This window comes from Penicillium rubens, assembly GCF_028828025.1.
Source record: "Penicillium rubens strain IBT 27055 chromosome Unknown utg000001l_segment0_segment0, whole genome shotgun sequence".
Classification (NCBI taxonomy): Eukaryota; Fungi; Ascomycota; class Eurotiomycetes; order Eurotiales; family Aspergillaceae; genus Penicillium; species Penicillium rubens.
The window spans coordinates 1365080-1383424 of NW_026890599.1; the positions used below are offsets into that span (position 1 = coordinate 1365080).

Here is an 18345-nt window from a genome sequence, read left to right on the forward strand (position 1 = left end):
CAGTCACTCATTGTCGAAAGGGAGGGGAATACCACCGCATCATGTATTCTTCCCGTTAAAGGGGGCGGCGGAAGTCGCCGGGCTTTGCGGAACAGCGTGCTTGATTAATCAGAGCGCAATCGAATGGCGATGATCTAGAACTGCTGGAAATAGTGATATCCGAACTGGCGTAACGATGTAGGTCAAAGCAAGCATTGAGCACAGATGGTGTGCCTTTTTTTAGAATCAACCAAGGTATGTATTAGATATCTTGGCTTCAGAAAATGAAGTAAATGGTAGGCTTGTATGATACTGTATGATACTGAAAGTGCTGTTTCGCAATGAAATAAGGATTTCAGAACAGAAACATATCAGAAATAGACCATGTTCTGTGCTAATCGTGGTATCAATGGTTGAAATGGACTGAGCGCCATTGAGATGCATCAGTGTGTATTCTGGGACCGTTGGATGCAGCGGGGTTTGTGGGCGGAACGGGAATAGAATCAACACGGGATGGGCTGCCCTTGCAGGATGCGACGATCTGTGATCTAAAATTAACAAGAAGTTATTCTAAGAATAGGGACACTGTGGAAGAAGCGAAGGGAGCATGTACCACGTAGATGTGATAAGTGGGTGATAAGTGGGAGGGATATTGTTGAATGGTGTGTTAATCTTGAATCCAAATAAAGCGACTCGCCCGAACCAATCAAGTCAGTTATTCGATATTTGGTAAATGCATATGCAGAGTGTGGGATACGAAGTTGGCTCGATTATTTGTTCCGCGCATGCATGGATTATGGTTAATTTTAGGAACATCCTCTTCCCTTCTTCGCGCCACCGGGCCTGAGGTGAACTACCGTCCAATCAACCATGGAAATCCATAAATAGAGAATTGATCAACTTTGCGTTGTTGACCTCAGTCTATTGATGAATTTTATTTATTTTTAGACTGACGAATCATTCGGAATATCTTGAAATGTGCTATTCCCATGATTAGAATTACCGCCGATCCCATGAGCTCGGCTGACAGTCCCGTTGCGTCATCTGCTTGCTTTTGGTAAATTCGTCCTTGGTATAGTTCGAATGAACCTCTCGCGGACTATAGTCTACTATAGCATATACACTCTAAATCTCAGCCCCTATCGATGAACCATAGTTTAGGAGTCGTTGAATACGTTATCAGACTGTCATTGCGAGATGGCTCATCAAAGATAGAGGCTTTTCGGGTTATTCCTTGAACAGATGAGGTTGAGACTGAGTGCATCCCAAAAATAACACCCACCTCGGCCATAACTCCACCGCAGGAAGACCCCGGGCGATGCATGGGAATCCACTTCCACGAGGAAACCCTTTGCATCCGACCAAACATCAGGTCAGTGACCATGCTCGGAGAAGTATGCAGAGCCATAAAACTCGGCCAGCGGTTACAATATGGAAGTGGCCCATGATCAACGTCTGTAAGTAATCAATAATGGCCTATCTCTGTATTAACCCCACTGAGACCAGAAAAGAGTGATAGAAAGCGTGAAATTCCTTGCATGCAGATGTCGTGGTGTTGCTAAATTTGGATTCTTCACGACTGTGAAGCTGATTATCGCTGCAGCCTTGTAGAGAACTAGCGTTGATAGCGATCATGACTTCATATGGTTGTTTTTGTGCTCAAATTGCATGCCGAGAATTAAGGTGTACTATCACGGAACTCCTCACCTATGCAGATCAACAACTGGAGGGCTGGAAATTTCCACCTCAGTGATCCATCAAATTATCAAATTGATGTACTGAATCTGTATTCACCAAATGACAATCCAAAATATCCTTCGGAGTAATGCTAAGTTTAATCATCATGGGTGTTCGACAGTGTTTCAAGTCCAAAAATAGCACTCAGCTAGCAGGAGATGAAGGACGGAAATGTACGGAGTGGACATCAATGCGTGCTCTGAGTGGTCAAAACGCTCTCTGTATCCTAGCAAATCCCCTGACAGACTTTCCCCCGCGTGATGAGCCTGCTGAAGTTACCCAATCAAGACACAATGATTCCGAGTTCTCACTTTGAGAACTGGCTAATCCATTCTAGGGATAGCGCCGGCGCTTAAATCAAAGTAATGAGTGGTCCGTGGTCAGACTCCATAGTTCCTTCACTATGATTGGTAGACCCTTTAAAGTGGATCTAATCTTGTTTTCCAAGTCTCCTTTCCAGAATGACGGGTGTTTGGCCTTCACATTCACACTCTACGGTAATAATAATAATCGTGGAGTTTTAAAATTGAAAGGCCCACATTAGTACGGTATCTGTGATGCCTGGAATTGACTAGGAGACTTGATGACCAGTACTACTACTGTAACGTGCCTAACGGTTGTAATATAGTTGTGAGTTGCTATTGTCATGTTTGTGAGATCTCATACAGGAATTTTCACAGCTACCTAGGTAACCTCCTAAATTTTGCTGAGTAGCTGGTGCCAAACGTACTTCCTCCACTCAACCCTGAACGGAACATGACAAAGTACCAAGGTGATTATGAGCAGGGCATGTAGATCTACCTAGGTATGCTCAAACCTCATTGATCCATGAGTCAGCGTGAGATCACAAAAAAGAAAGCTAAAATGATTTACTGGAAATTATGATCACACTACTGTAACTCCGTGCCTACGGAGGTATACATATCCATACCAGGTGTTTGCCTCCACAAAGAAACAATACTTCCCTAAAATACGTCAATGGCTCCTGTTCGCTTGGTCTACCCATTATATGCAGAGAGATATTCTCAATTCCGAATAATACGCGTGATACATCTCATTCTTGGTCCTGTATTCTCCGATATTTTCATCAAGGGTAGGGTACGGCGTAATACATGTAGTACTGCCCAGTGTATTGAAATACATCATGAAAACACACCGGAAGTAGCCGGCCTCATACATGTACAATATAGTAAGCCAACACGCAATACGTCGTAACGAGGGTGGCTGAGACCAAGGAGAAAGCCAATTCAAATTCGAACACCAGGCATCCTCTTTCAATAATGGATGGTACTAGGGCTTCAGCCAAATCCTTCGATTACAGACCTGCACATACCCCCCGAAAGCGGGACTCGCGGCTCAACATGGGGGCTATCGTCTTAAGAGCAGGGATCAAGAGGCTGTGGCGTATCTCAGAAAAGCTGCGATTCGTCGCCACAATTAGCTGTTCCATGCCACTAGTTCTGCCATGACAACAGATCAAAGAGCCTCGCGCGCATTGACTCAGCCTTCTACGCACTGGATGCGAGTATGTTTACATTGGGCATCTCTACCGCTCACATGACGCCCAAGAGAAAAGCCTATGATGCCGAATACGGGCTATTGGCAGCTGATAGGACAGGACTGTATGCATACAGTATCTCGTTCTCTGGTTCAGGGGTCATAGCTAGTTGTAGCGAAGGACTCAAGCAGTCTCCATAGATACCCTAAAGTCTGGACGCAGCGCGTAAAAGCCTCCCAAAATACTCCGTACCATGCTTTTTAATTCCTGTGTTGTTGAAGTTGATGTGGATTAGGGATTTTGTGTGTATTGACAACCCCTGTTTTCAGCCTCTCGGAAGCCATCGCTGCATGTGCATTAGTTTGATTTTAATGGAACTTAGATCCTGACTGCTGGGTTTTGTCCTTTACATGGGGGCATTTCCAACACCATCGAATGCAGCTAACACGTGGAACCACCTAGTCCCCGGGGGCTAGACCCATGGTATCCTGTCGCAAAGTAACAAAAATACTATATTCGGCCCCAGATGCCAAGATACGCATAGCTTTGAAGGATTTGAATCCCAAGTAATACGACTCTGTCAAACGGCCTATTGGCTCTCGCTTCTCTATATCGCCCTCTAGATGTTGCGGTCTGCCATTGGGGTCCATATCTTTTGATCATGGCGCCTCCTTATGCGCGCGAGATCCAAGTCGCGTGCTGGCCAGGAAAGGTAAATAGATATATAAAAAATATATAAAAAAAGCGAATTGGTACCACAATTAGAAGGTATTACGTCTGTAAGTCAAGAACTAGGAGAAGCTGAATCAGTGTTTTTGTGAATGAATACATAGTAAGTAGGCTAGAGCTCTGGAAACAAAGCGAGTAAATGTAGCCCCCACTGAAGTTCCGAGACCCAGCCACGTAGGTATTACCTTTTTTCCGCCGCCAACGTATTCAAAAACAAGGATTGGATATGAGAAACCCACGTCAGAAACTCCATTCTCCCTCCACCCAAGCTCTTTGCGCAGGACATCCCTGGAAAGCGAGGAAAATAATAAGCCAATACCCGTGAACCCCAAGATGAAACCGGATCGCACAACAATGAAATAAAATGCAACTTGCTTAGACTTGCGACAATTGAGCAGAAACCAAGAACAAAACAAAAATAAAACAAATCTGAACTGAATGGCTCAACGCAGGACAATCGAAATCAAAGCAGAAGGGCCCAGTACTTGGCCGAAGCCAAAACTCTTCCGGGATACATGTGTCAAGTATCAGACGTCTTCACTAGTCTTGCGGCGCTTTCCTCTGGGAGGAGGATCCAAATGTGTCCGCTTATATGTAACAGTCCTAGTCACAACTTGACGCACGCTAACAGACTTCCCGCTCGCACTCTTCGGTGTCTCGATATACCGGATCTTCCAATCGGAGGGGGAAAATGGAGATCGTATTGTGCGTGCACTTCCCGGTGAATCCGTAACGGGCGAATACATGCATGTGTGTGGAATTCGTAGACGTCGTAGAGTTGTAGGGAGCCTGGCTGATTGTGGGCTCGGGGCGGGGGAGGGTGGGGGGAGGGTGGCACTGGCGACTTTGGGACTATCGCGGGCGGAGAGATTGTCGCGGGTGGAGAAAACTGTACTTGTTGCGCTTGATGGTACAGATATCGGGGAAGGGCGTCGTTTCTCGAATTTGAACTTCGGAAAGTCAACGCCGGCGCTCACAGGACTTGCGAAGACTGGTGTGAGAGCTTTTAGAAACTCGGTATAAGCCTGAGGTGGAGTGATTGGCGTCGAGCTACCCTCTTCACGCTTGATGAAATCAGATCCAGCAGTGAGAGGGCTTTCATGAAGCTCAGAAGGAAACGTCATTGTTTTGGGTGTCTTGAGAGGGGGCAAGACAGGCTTGGTTGGCATGATGTCAAGTCGCAAGGAATGGAACCCGCTGCAGATATAATAGAGATATAAAGCAGGAGTAGTTGATAACGGAAGCCTTGGAAGAAGGCAAGGGAATAAGGAAGAGGCAATGGAGGCAGGTAAGATAATAAAAAAAGGAACTGCAAGTCAATGCGCAAGGTATCGTCGAGGGCAGTGTGGGAAGCGCAAGAACAAAGTTGTTTTTGAAGGGCGGGGCGAGGCTATAATAAGTTCGAGCAATCAACGAGACAAGGTTCAAGCTTCTACACCAAAAAGGAACAGGAGGCCAGTTGTGTGGATAAGGAGAGAATCGCAAGCACTTGGACCCCAAGATGTATGATGGCGGAGCAGGGCGACACAAAGGCCCAGTCGTAACGTATCGAACGAGCGGTAAATAACGGTATGGATGGTGCAAGACGGTAATGATACCGAGTATGTAATGTATGTATGCCTCGGTGTATTTTCTAGAGCACTAGTCTGTAAACGGTTAGTTCCCGAGGTCTCTTCCTCCCCTCTTTTGAAGTTGCGTTGCTCACCGTACTTTGGCCTGAAAATAATGAAAAGAGACTTGATCGACAAGTCTCGATGGAAATGTGGGCACGTCTTTTTGCGTCTTGTGCTTATTTTTATCTGGGTTGGCAATGAGTGTCTGTCTGTCTTGGAGTTGTTTCTTCCAAAAAGTTCCGGGGCCCAGAGAGCAAGAGAAGTAGACTCAGTCCAGCTGATGATTGTAAAGCTTGTATAATAGAGATGATAAATATAAACACGGTTGGTGGGCTTTCGATGTTCTATAAATCCTTCACCACACACCTCCATAACCGCGTGGCTACAGCCAGGAGTAGGATCAGCGATTAATGGTTGTTGTCCTATTGCCTACAGAGAACCTGAAACAGTAGCCACCCTCTTGGATGTTTCATCTTTCACCCTGTCGAGGCCGGCGCGGCTTATTCAACCACTGTGGTTCGCTCCTGGGGTCTGACTAAAGCGCGCGGTTCCTCCCGAGGTCCAGGACTCTCCCGTCATAAAACGACCAGCGCCTCGCTATGCGCCACGTCTATCTTGAAGCGTACAGACAATTCGCTGTGATGCCTCATTTGAATAACTGCTGTCTTATTCTACGCTCCTGATATTGTCAAACTACCCATGGTTACTGCGGTATAGTCGACCCAAAATAACCGACGACATGGAGCCTCCTGATCCCGAAGTTCTCGACCAAAAGGCATTGATCTTAACACATATTGCAGCTCTGGATCTCCTATTACTTTAAGTCTCTACCAAAGTCTTCTTTACATACCGGATGGATCCAAAGATCAACACCGCAAGTAAGTTCTTGAATTATACTACAACACTAATGCAATGGATGGACGGTAAATCTGACGCTGATTTAGAACCATACTAGGTGATTCAATGTTATTGTTTCCGAGGAAACGACTCTGCAGCACCTGCATAAGATCTCCTGAAATAGTATCTGCAATTTGCCGTAACCGCGGAGAATCAAGGAGAATAAGGCATGGGACCTAATGCTTCGGCATTTTTACACCATCTTTAGACTCGACAGAAGAGCTGCAGTGTTTTGCTCCACCTGCATTCTCTGCTTCCAAACCAGTCTGGCGGCAGTCAGGGTCTTCTCTGCAGGACTTGTTTCTTCAGGCGCTTCGCCCTGGTTGTTCGATCTGTTAGGACCCATTTCTATTTCGAGGTCTGGATTTGACTTGCCCAGCTTCCATAGCTCATTCGTCCACTTCAAGCAAGCCTATCCAATTTTTGTCCTTGCCATACCAGCGTATCTAATTTAACTTTGAGCTGTGCTTGGTGAAACATTTCTCGGCGCCTTTGTGTCACCAAAATAGTCTGACAACAAGCGCTAAATACCGTCAGCATAGTGAAGGCGCCAATGTCTTCTGCACGAATTGGGGCATGCAACTACCTCTTGAGCCCCTCCGACTGGTTGAACCAGTTGCTTGAATCGTTTACCCAGATTATATACGGAGAAAATTAAGCCACCCACCCTCGTCGAATGATGAGCTGCATGTTCCGATGTGATTGCATCCCCACGAGGCGTGTTGTTCTAGGATCCAGACTCCGCAAGACACACATAACTCTTTGGTGATTGATATCTTTTGGGGACTAGTTAGAAGGGGCTGGGTGACTTTGACGGAGGGCTAAGAGAAGAGCGAGAGAGCTCTCTGTATACATGGAGGATCTCAAAAGGGGTAAGAGATGTCTGACAATCTGCGTGCAAGCAATGCCTCACTGCGTTACCTAGGTAATCCATAAGCTTTGCAAGCTCACGTAGCTCAGTCAAAGAATCCTCCTAAAGATGATTACGATACTTTTTTTGAATAACTTCATTGTGTTTCCCACATCTTCCCTGTTTGATTTTATTGAGATCATCCAATTCTACATGGATTCATTATTATTGTGGCAAATTGAGCGCTTGTTTGCCAATGTAGGCCTCGTATAAAAGGCCTTGAACAACCTATCAGAAGCCAAAAAAGTCTCGCCACAAACCTTCAAGAGACACGCATAGGGGATAGCCGAGACTACATCCTTCCGTATAAGAACCAAGATAAGCATAGAGATAGTATCTCGCAATACAGGATACGATACTGCATTATCCCGTTTGCTACCTCGTCACGATATTGATCTGCCAATTAAATCTCTTGGGGTTACATGCTACCAGGGACTGGTAGATGGAGGAGGGAGAAATTCTTGGTATTCTAACTAGGAAAGCAAACTCAGCTAGACTTATTGGTCTTGGAATGTGTAGGATCGTGGATGGAAACATCATGTTTTATCCGATTGTTTGACTCATATGACTAAAGAGGTTCCCTACTCAAGTACCTTCGAGAGGGCCTCTTAGATCAAGCGTCCTTCCACTGTAGTATAGTTTACATGTGAGATCAATCTTGGGTTAAGAGCTTAAATGCAGCGAGAGACAGGAATATTGGTGTTAGGGAATATATGCGAAAGAGATGCCGAAGAGCATGATATATAAAATGTGTCCTAACGGAGAAGCAAGAAGAGCTAGGTTACGGGATCCCGTAAGGAGATCTGACAACAGGATCGTAAGTCTAGTTGTTGGACACTGCTAACAAATATATTATATGATAGAGTGTGCAGCTGTTAGTGTATTCAGTAATGTGGTTGTTGAGAAGGACGAAGAATATATGCTACGGGAGGCTAGTAATCGAGGACTGAGCATACCTAGGTATGATGTGAGCATATCAGCGTTTCGAACGTACAGAGGATGTTATCAATAGTATTGCCAAGCTGATTACCTTGAGACTTCATGCTACCAGGAATACGGAGGAGGAAGAAATTCTTGGTATTCAAACTAAGGAAGGGCTCAGTCTGCACAAAGAAACATCCCATCCAGGGGGAATTCTCCCGCAATTACTCTTACTCTGTATGTACACAATAACGACTCAGCGTACCCACTCCCCTGAACTTGCAAAATATAGAACAGCAGTTTGTAGTTACGATAGCTGGTACTTGACCAACCTTCGATGGAGTGAATTCATTTGGCTATCCGAGTAAGCAGTTGAGTATGAAGATGCTAGAAAGTGGTAGTACGTAGATAATGAGGCATAATACATGTGTTCCAGTGTTAAAGCGAGTGTTATCCGAGAAACAGGCGAAGGGAAGAACGAGTCCACTCAAATTTCGGCCAATTTTCTGTTAGCTGACAGAATTTTTATCCAATTCGGCGCTTGATTATGCCGTTGAGAGACTGACAAGAATGTGTATAATCGAGCGTTGCTACTAAGTCTTCTGTCATGGAAATGATCTAGTCAACTTTAAATATGAAAAATAGAGATACGGTGATATCAAAACGCTGGGTCTCTAAGTGTGATTTATTCTATGTTTTCCGAACATCTTAACCCGGAAAATAAGATAAAGCATACCTAGATCGAGACGGCACTTAATCTAAGCGGAAGAATACTGTCTAGAGGTATCTATTAGATATGAGACAGAGCCACATTCAGGACTATGCGACAGAAAATAGGTCAAAACATATAACATCTCTCTGCTGGTACCTTACCCCATGTTTGTTAATGTAAGCCTCTAAATCTTTCCATCTTCGTAGCTCCACAGCTAGATTCTAAATGGCTTGGTATAATGTATAAATTCCAAAAAGATCCCCTAGTGAACGGAAACACTTCCATAGTAAGGCGTAAGAAATTGAAAATCAATCATTGGCATTCACATTGAAAACGACAGTGGTATAATACGGGAGCCGCGAGCTTTATGCCCAGATGAGAATCGACTCATCTTCCTATCATCGAACGCTGTCAAATATTTGAAATCAAAACTTCCTTCAAGCACCCACCCAATAAACCATGAATGAAACACATCGACCAAAGACTATGAGGGAAATCGAACGCCTAGGCAAAAAGCCTTTGAGAAAATCAAGTAAAAAACAGTGAGTCATATCAGATCAACAAGTATCGCCAGCCATTGCGATCCATAATGTCTCGCCAGTGCACACTTTGCCTTTTGATCTGTCTCACACCAGCGGGAGCACTAGAAGGACCGACTCCAGGCGATGGTAGTAGCTCATGTTTCATAACAGAGTACTGAGATTCATGCCCATTGGAGTCATCCAAAAGGGGCTCTGAGTCGTCAGAGAGTCTCCAGACCTCCTGAACGAGTCGATACATACGACCAAATGCACCAACATCGCCGATCTCGCCGAGGGCGGCAGCTCGCTCGGCCAGAACGTGGCGGAATGTGCATCCTGACGTTGAGAAGGAAGCGGCCATAAGAAGTGGCCACACGAGAGATCGATCGAAACCGAAGGGTCCTGCGGGAATAAATTGGAGAGCATTGGTGATTGCAGAGACAATATTAACAATGCCTGGGTCGTTGCGATCAAAGCCCGGAACAAGGCTGTATAGATAGATGCGGGAAGCGAGACGGAATATTGTGCTTATGTTCCTAGTGAGTTGCTCAGGCTGAATAGTACCAGTAACCGAGTAAGGGTGTGCGAGCACGTTGCCGGGAGGTTCGGTGTGTTCAAGCTGTGTGGCGAGAGCATTAACATGGTGGCGAACGGCGAGTTCGTCGATCCGACCTTCGAGCTTCAAGGAATCCAAGCAAGCAATTTCTGAGATGAGATACATGACGCGATCATCACACCCCATTAGCTCGCGTAGTCCAGATGATGTTGCACTCAGGTGCTTAGAGCGGTAAGTGTGAGCAAATTGAGGGCTCTTGCCTAGCATCGTCGCCCCCAATATATCGATCCAGGTGGTAAGGGACATGCTAAATGGTGACATTACATTCGGGCTTGGCTGTGGGGCTGTCGATGAGGATAACTCAAGCCTATTCACCAGACTTGAGACGGCTTGGAAATGATCGCACCATGGAATATCGGGCAGGGAGTCGTCCGGTGCACCCACGGAGCAATGGAAGAAGATCATCGCCAATGTCGCGTCAAGGATATTTTCATGGTCAGTATCGCGGTTCAGTGACTGGCATAATTGGGAAATTGCTTCGTAACGATGTCTCATAATGTCATGGTCGATCTGTTCGCCCTCGAGTCCAATAGTAGTTTTGAGGTGAATAGCAGATACGCTGAGACAGCAATGCAAGTATGACTTGTTCGTCTCAAGTGCACTCAAAATAACCCTTGTTCGCGCAGCACTTTGTTGGTGTACTTCGAGGATAGGGAAGATCATGCGCAAAACGTGTTCGACAAAGTGTTCCAGCAGTGGGCGGTCCTGATCCTCCACGGGGATTGTTGTTGTTTGGAAGTATGGCAAAGAAGGTCCATAATCTTGTGGAATTATTGTTGAATTTAGAGTGCTAGGCTGTGTCTGCCTGAAGCAGTCTTCCTGTAGCCAATCGTCTCCATGGAAAGTAGGAAGAGTGTTGTGGAGCTGAGGCGGCCCCATTGCACTGAACGTCGACACAGACGAGTCGTGTCGTAATGGAACATCATTGACAAAGGTCTGTCGCTCGGTCCTGACATCGACTTCATATGGAGCATATTGTGGTGGGTATGTGCCTGGAGGGAATGATGGCGTGTGAAGGTGGGATGTAAATGGGTCACCGGGCTCACCCAAATTTGGGCGGTTGAAATCATATTCTCCAATGAGGGGTGGACTTGCACTAACAAGCCCTGCGCGGATTCGATCCATATGACCTGATAGTGAAATTAGGTCAGAAGCGCCTTCGACCTTCCCCGACCTATTTGCATACCTTGAAGTGATCCACGTCTCTCCATCGCTTTTGTGTGCTTGATCGTGTTCTTAATTCTTTCCTTTTGAGCTCTCCGTTGCTCTGCATTTGCCCACCATGACGGTCGCTTGTATTCACATTTCAGACATAGACTGGTGCATGCCGAGCAAGTGGGATGGCCTTCGTCGCATTTCTTTCGTCGCAGGCGGCATGTGAAGCAACCTGTGAAATCCGATAGTATCAGCAACCGCGATGAGAAAACCACAACAACATTTGCAAATACAACAAGCCATGAATTCTCAATGGATTATAGTTGAATGGTAACTGACCAGAACGCGAACGCTTGTGTAGTCTCCCCCTATCTGAAGGGCCACTGTGGGTTGGAGGCTTAGGCACTCCATCTGTCATAGCCGTCGGCATTGTAGTTGTCCTTGGGTTCACCATGGTGGGTTCCGATTTTCGTGTCTTTAAGAATAATAAAGTGCGGGGCTGGGCGAGCAATCGATCTGTTCAACAGATGACGAATAGTAAAATGTCGCAGGGCTACCAGCAGAGCTAGTTGGCTTCGAGAAACAAAAGGGCAAATCAAAAAGGAAGCGAAAGAATATTGTCTCTTAAACCGTCTATCAAAGTCTCCACAATGCAATAGAGATGATGTTGATAGAATGGTCTGAGACAGAAGGTATCCGGATAGCTCTGGAGGAGGACGACTTTAAAGACTAATTTTTGATCTGACCTGCAGCTTTAGATGCTTCTATTTTTTGACCTGGTTAGCGACCATTGGACGATCCAACCCGGGAGATTATGCGAACATCGGATTTGGATTTGCGGCTGGAACAAATGGCACCAAACCTGGCCTAAATTTGGGAACATTTTTTGCAGGGGTTAGTGAGTTGTTGGCCAAATATGCATGTGCATTGATCGGCCTCTTGTGGACTTCCCCAGAAGGGACTGGGCAAGTGTGATAGCCCCAGGGGTCCTTCACTCGAGCGAGACGGTGCATCTCAAGCGCTGATAGGTTGATTTACATGCAATCACATCGCCCGTGCGTATGACAAGTTCTTTTCATTTCTGCTCGTGCCACTCTTTCCGCAATATGTGGAGACACAGTCATTATCCTTCCACCATGTACTAGCAAACTTTCAGATTCAATTTCCTTCAATCTCTTGTTGCATGAGTCCTAGAGTTGAATCGCACAACCGTAGACCGCTCCTTCTCTGGTCGCGGAATCTTTGGTTTTGGACGGGTTAGTTGGTCACAATTTGGTGATAGTGAGTACATAAAAGTGGAGTTCAAGCGTGACTCGGCGGCAGCTGGTGCATGCCAAGCTTCTATATTTTGAATGTCATTGGCTGGTGGTCCTCAGGCCCTTAGCGTTTCGGACGGTGGTCCAAGCTCATACTGTGCGTCGGACGGTGAATCCACAACCAACCGAATGTCCTCCGTGCAGAGGCGGGGAAACCTTCATAGTGTGCAGATAGTATCTATGGATATCCCTTAATTAGCAACAATTAACCGCCCGACTAGTTATACATTCATAATAATCCCTTATTTTGAATAATTTAGCCTTTTTAGGATGCTCTTGCTAATAATAGCTTTTAACAAATATCTCTCATTGAGATCAAAGGAAGACTAAATATTTCTATTTTGAGGTATCTTATGCACATTAAGCGCTCTATTCGGAATTTTGGGACAATTGGGACATAATTGGGTCTTATTCGGCTAGTTCCGGCACAGTTCGGTGGTGGATTATCGTTTGTTGCTCTTCAACCCAATGGCAAGACATCCAACACCGGGGCACCTGGGCAGGTTGTTGGGCTTACTTTGCACTTCCTAGCCCTGGAGTTCAATCACCTCATCGCTGTTTATCGGTCTACCAGCGAAATAGAACAGAGGAGTTTCATTCACTTCAAGTCAAGTGATCCAACAAGGTGCCATTAATTCTATTACGTGGAAGGATATAGTACTCTGTGGTATACAGCGTTGCTACATAGAAATAGGACTTATTTTGAGATAATCCTTGACTGGCTCAAATGTCAATATGCCAGGTACCGAGCTAACCCGATTGCTTGGAATCCCGTGCCTTGAGTTACCCATTAACGAGACTTGAATGGGATGGCATCGTCATATTGGCCCTACGAAAGGCACGTGAGGTATGCAAAATTTGATCCCGAGCATGAATAGTTGTCCATCACACGAGATTACCCAAATGGAACGTGTAGAGTAGCATACCAGTAGCTTAAATTACTAGGTATATGCTTGAACTATGATATGTATCTACGCTGCACTGCTCCGAAGCACTTACCCGTCAGCTAGGTCAATATCCATGGATCGAACAGTTTTCGCCTTTTAGGTAAGTACGCAGCCAAGGCATTATAAACTAGACAGTGGCAACTAAGTCAATCCAAAATTGGGGGAATGGACTTGGATAGGGCCTCTAGGCATAAGATAAATACTTTCGGTCATGTTGTGCCGCCCTCGATAACAATTTGGACTTTGTCACACAAATACTCTGAATGCAACCTCCGTCTTTAGAAAGGCAAAAGGATTCCAAATACTCTCCATACTCCAAGGGATATAACACACAAGTGCATCTGATGGTATAAGAAGTAGCACGTGTTTTTGTGCACGTTTTTCCCTTTAATTTTAGAACTACTGTGGAGTCGTAATAAGATAGCGGAGGAATTGAGGAGAAAAATTCCGCTAGGAGTGTCGCATCGACAATGTGAAAGAACTTGTAGTCTGCATATGTGATGATCAGTCAGTTTTCAAACCTGCTCGAGTCAGTGATTATTCCTTGTGGGGTCCATAAGGGGCATTTTGAGAAACGGTGTAAGTAAATGAGCAAACTAACCAAGAATGGCTTCGTACCCATGGATTCTAAAAAAAGCTCTACAATAATTCCAAGGTTGCTTCCACGTTAGATTATGCAATATAACAATCTTCATTTCAAGGGACCGATAAGAGCATGTAGCTATTGACTGAATTTGGGGTAATATGTTGACGATCAGTACTTACAGGGTTCAAGTTAACCGACAACCCTCATTTGCTGCTATAATTATCGACCTTAATGCCCCGTATGGGAAGGATTATGGGCACATTTCCCGTGTGTGATCAAACCATCGGATGGCTACCTTAGCGCTAATGTGACAAGCAACTAGAAACTATTGGCCCCGACTTCCTTCAAGTCTCCACCCAAGACGTGGGAAGACGCCTTTAGGTCCAGTCGAACGGGTGCCGAGCGGCCATCACTGCAGTAGCGTCTTTTTTCCTAGCCTCTCGCAGGTTTTTCCAACCCCCCTCTTGTATGCTTACCCCTCGATAGTTAATTTTGGCAAAAGTGCAATTTGTATGCATTTTCGACCAATTACAGCACCTCAATTAAGGGTAAAGATGAGAGAGCTGCAGCGACCAGCCAATCATTGACAGTCAAAGCGACTGGGGAAACTACCTCTGCTCCCTGGCCTCTCCAGTTGCTGGTCGTCTCATGCAACTGCATAACCATCACATCCTATCGACTGGCTGAAAATTCTGTCTAAAGCTATTTTTGACTCGTGGCTTTTTTTGGCAACTTTCAGAATTGCTATTCCCATAATCATCTACATATAACCGACAACCGCCCGGTTTCCCAACACCTCCAATCCACATTAATAAACCACATATTCACAATCATCGCTGTGCGACGATAATAATATTATACCTTGCCTGATATTTTCTTTGCCTTGATATCATCACACACCTTCCGCTTGTTATACCATACATTACCAATCCTTTGATACAACTTTCCAACTTCCCTCTCAAACGGGGGATTTACTTTGGATTTTGGTTGGACTTTTCATCAGCTATTTAACATGGTTTGTTTAGTGATTTTCTGTCGCCACTTATGATGTACTAACCCTCCATTAGAGTTCCCAAGTCCACTATCTTCCTACATTCGAGTACCCCCAAGGGAAAGAGTGTGGGCCATTCTCCGCGCCACGAGACTTCGGCTACAACGCATCCTCGGAGTATGCCGAGATCCTGGACACAGATTTCGATTCAGATTCACAATCCGAGTCAGGCGGGGATTCATCGCTCAGGAGTGTTCGATCGGTATGTCTTCGAATCGCTTTATGAAATTCACCAACTAATCAGACTCTGAAGTTTGGAAGTGCAAGTGCTACCACCGCGTCGACGCCAGATGACATCAAGACTCCGTGTTCTACTGGCCTAACAGCCTTTCACTTCCATCTCGATGAAAATCCTGTTGCTGGTCCAACAGGGCCACACCTGTTCGGCGTCTCGGATGGCGTGGAAATCAAGACAAGCGTCGAGGTTGATTTGATATATGCGGACACACCTGATAGCGCTACAACAAATTTATATTCGTCGGCATCCAAGCTTGGCCCAGACAGGAGAGATACACCTGTCCCTTCCCGATCTGGGAAGGTCAAGTCCCAGAACTACACTCCATATGCAGCACTTCACAATGCCTCGTCACAACCTGACGAGGGCGATGTCTCGAACTGGACCCCGCAAGATGTCGTTGCGTGGATGCAAAAGCGAAATATGACTCAAGACGTTGTGGAAAAGTTCTTTATCAATGATATCTCCGGATCGATTCTTTTGGAGCTGCAGGCAGAAGATTTGAAAGAACTCGATATCCCATCATTTGGGAAGCGACATACCTTAATGAGCTCGATTCGCGAGCTGCGCGAGAGCTTCGCTATCTCACAGAAAGAGCTCCCGCCCGTTCCACCACTGGAGCCCATTTCAAGAGAGGCAACGCCGCAGTCAGCAATGGCTGATGTCGGTGTCACTTGCACTTCCACTCCAGTCGCATATGACGAAGAGTCTGCACGAAAGGACAGAGAGTACCTGTTCAATCATCAACAGCAGTATCGCCGTCACCGGGGAGCGCGAGTCATTGTACCCGAAGACTCAGTTTCAATTGTCGGCATCGAGCAGATCTTGCCCAGACTTCACAGATGTTCCAAGGGAGAGGACTGCCGCAAATGGCTAAAGCAGCGCGCAAGATTATCCCGCATGGCCAGGGACCTTCCAGTTGAATCATTGGGGAGCTCAATGGTTGTTACAGGTGACCCAGGAAATGCTACTACTGCACGTAATCTCGCAAAGCCATCCAAGTCGGAACCGAAGCAAGATGTGACTCCGTCAATTGTCGCATCTTCTGATGCTCTTGGTCACGTTCAACCCGGCGATCTTCCTCTCTCCCAGGATAAGCTCCACGACGTCCAACCTCGGGACGCCCAGGAGAATGTCCGCAACTTCTTGAACTTCCAGCGCCTGAGCCGGCTAAGGCCAGTCAACGACCCTTCAACTCCCCCGAGGGAGACATTCCCCTCCCCTGGCTCCGACTCTCCGGGAACTCTGGCTGAGAATCTCCGAAGCCTTCCCAGACTTCGTATTCCCAGCAGTTATGACACCTCAGTAGGCTCGGCTCTTTCACCACCCAGCCTTTCTGGGCAACGCACCATCACCCCCTCAATTGTCTACAGGAAGCAACCGTTCCAGAACCCCACCTCGGACTTGTCTGCTGTGTCACAAGACTCAGCATTCTCTCCATCCGAGTACTATCGCCAGGATCCTCATTACGAACAGTCCACGCCGTTCTCCGAGGTTGATGTTCCTATGACAGCCATTCAACTGGGCCCAGTTGAGAGAAACTTCTCGCAATCAGTCCCACCTGATATGCGATTTGGCCCATACGGATACCCAACGGCCGATCCAATCTACCGTCCAAGATCCACCAAGTGTGACAATCACCGGAAGAAGCCATCTTTCACGTCGAATAACACCCCCATTCTGACTCGTCTGGACGAAGGCCAGACGATGAAGCCCATTGAAACCCCCGAGGATCTGGATCGCACCCCCCGCGCTGCCCATTGCCGCCCCAATCCTTTCACCCCTACCGGCGAGCCCACTGATGATATTATCCATGCTGGCTGGATGAAGAAGCGAAAGAATGCCCGCTTTCTGCGCCATGAGTGGCAAGACCACCACTTTGCCCTCCGCGGCACCCAGCTCGCCATGTACACGAATGAGGAGGACTCGCAGCAGGTTGCCAAGGCCCTCGAACACATTGATATCGACGATTACGCTGTCGCCTGCTCTTCCCTTGCTTCCAGCTCCAAGCTGACAGCTGCATTTAAGAAGACTGTTCTAAAGCGCACAGACGACACTCGCGGAGACACTTCGTTTGCCTTCTCGTTGATTCCCTCGCCCAGCAGCGCTAACTTTGATCGAAAGACAATCTTCAGCAATGGTAGCAAGGCCCATCACTTTTCCGTCAAAACCCGCGATGAGCGAATTGACTGGATGCGCGAGCTGATGCTGGCCAAGGCTCTTCGAAAGGGCCGCGAGAGTGGTGCCTCTCTTAATGTGAATGGCGAACCCTTCTAGGCGCCTGGGATTTGTTTTCTGATTCAGGATGATTCATTGACACTCTTTGCTATTTCCTCATGTTTGTTTTATACCCTTTGCACTCGGCTGATTTATGGTCATACAAGCCATGATTTTACGAATTTCCTTTTAACGATTGAAAGAGTATCACTATTTTGGGTCACACGGTGTTTCATCTTCCAGCTTTTTGTCATTCTAGCATTTTGACTATATCATGTTCTTTGCCATCCATATACGGGGGTGTCACACAAGACATATTGGCTCACACCAGACTATTTCCAACAGAAAAACAAAGCAGAAAAGCAGAGAAAAAAAGAAAAAAAAAAAAAAAAAAAAAAAAAAAGAAATGGAGCTGGCTCCAATGAATCACAATTATTGGTACATAATTAAGAATATTACTACATGTATCTCCACAAGCAGTCAATTTAGGGAATATTCGGTAATACGTAGGTGGACTCCTAGTCTCATGGATCACATGAGGCTGGGAGAGTGGCATGTTAACAGAAATGTGATATCTCCGCCCCCAACTGACCCCGGCTTGGGACCTAGGATTTAACTCCACATCCCGAGGAAAATGTACTCCATACTCATTAGACTATAAATATATATGAATAAACATTCAATACTCCGTACCCCATACGGAGT

At 46.2% G+C, this 18345-nt stretch overlaps 3 protein-coding genes across 3 annotated transcripts; 1 reads left to right on the forward strand and 2 right to left on the reverse strand.

Annotated features, from left to right (window-relative positions):
• Positions 1–4470: 4470 nt before the first annotated feature.
• On the reverse strand, positions 4471–5112 carry N7525_000553 (uncharacterized protein; the record flags this gene model as incomplete). Its single annotated transcript, XM_061211608.1, has 1 exon — positions 4471–5112. The coding sequence occupies one exon, from the start codon at positions 5110–5112 to the stop codon at positions 4471–4473; it is 642 nt and encodes a 213-aa protein (XP_061070834.1).
• Positions 5113–9548: 4436 nt separating this feature from the next.
• N7525_000554 (Zn(II)2Cys6 transcription factor) lies at positions 9549–11742 on the reverse strand (the record flags this gene model as incomplete). The annotated part of the gene is made up of 3 exons (XM_061211609.1): positions 9549–11263; positions 11320–11520; positions 11628–11742. The coding sequence occupies 3 exons, from the start codon at positions 11740–11742 to the stop codon at positions 9549–9551; spliced, it is 2031 nt and encodes a 676-aa protein (XP_061070835.1).
• Positions 11743–15149: 3407 nt separating this feature from the next.
• On the forward strand, positions 15150–17700 carry N7525_000555 (SAM and PH domain-containing protein; the record flags this gene model as incomplete). The annotated part of the gene is made up of 3 exons (XM_061211610.1): positions 15150–15152; positions 15205–15390; positions 15442–17700. 3 exons carry the CDS (start codon positions 15150–15152, stop codon positions 17698–17700), a joined length of 2448 nt encoding a protein of 815 aa, XP_061070836.1.
• Between the last annotated feature and the right edge of the window lie 645 nt (positions 17701–18345).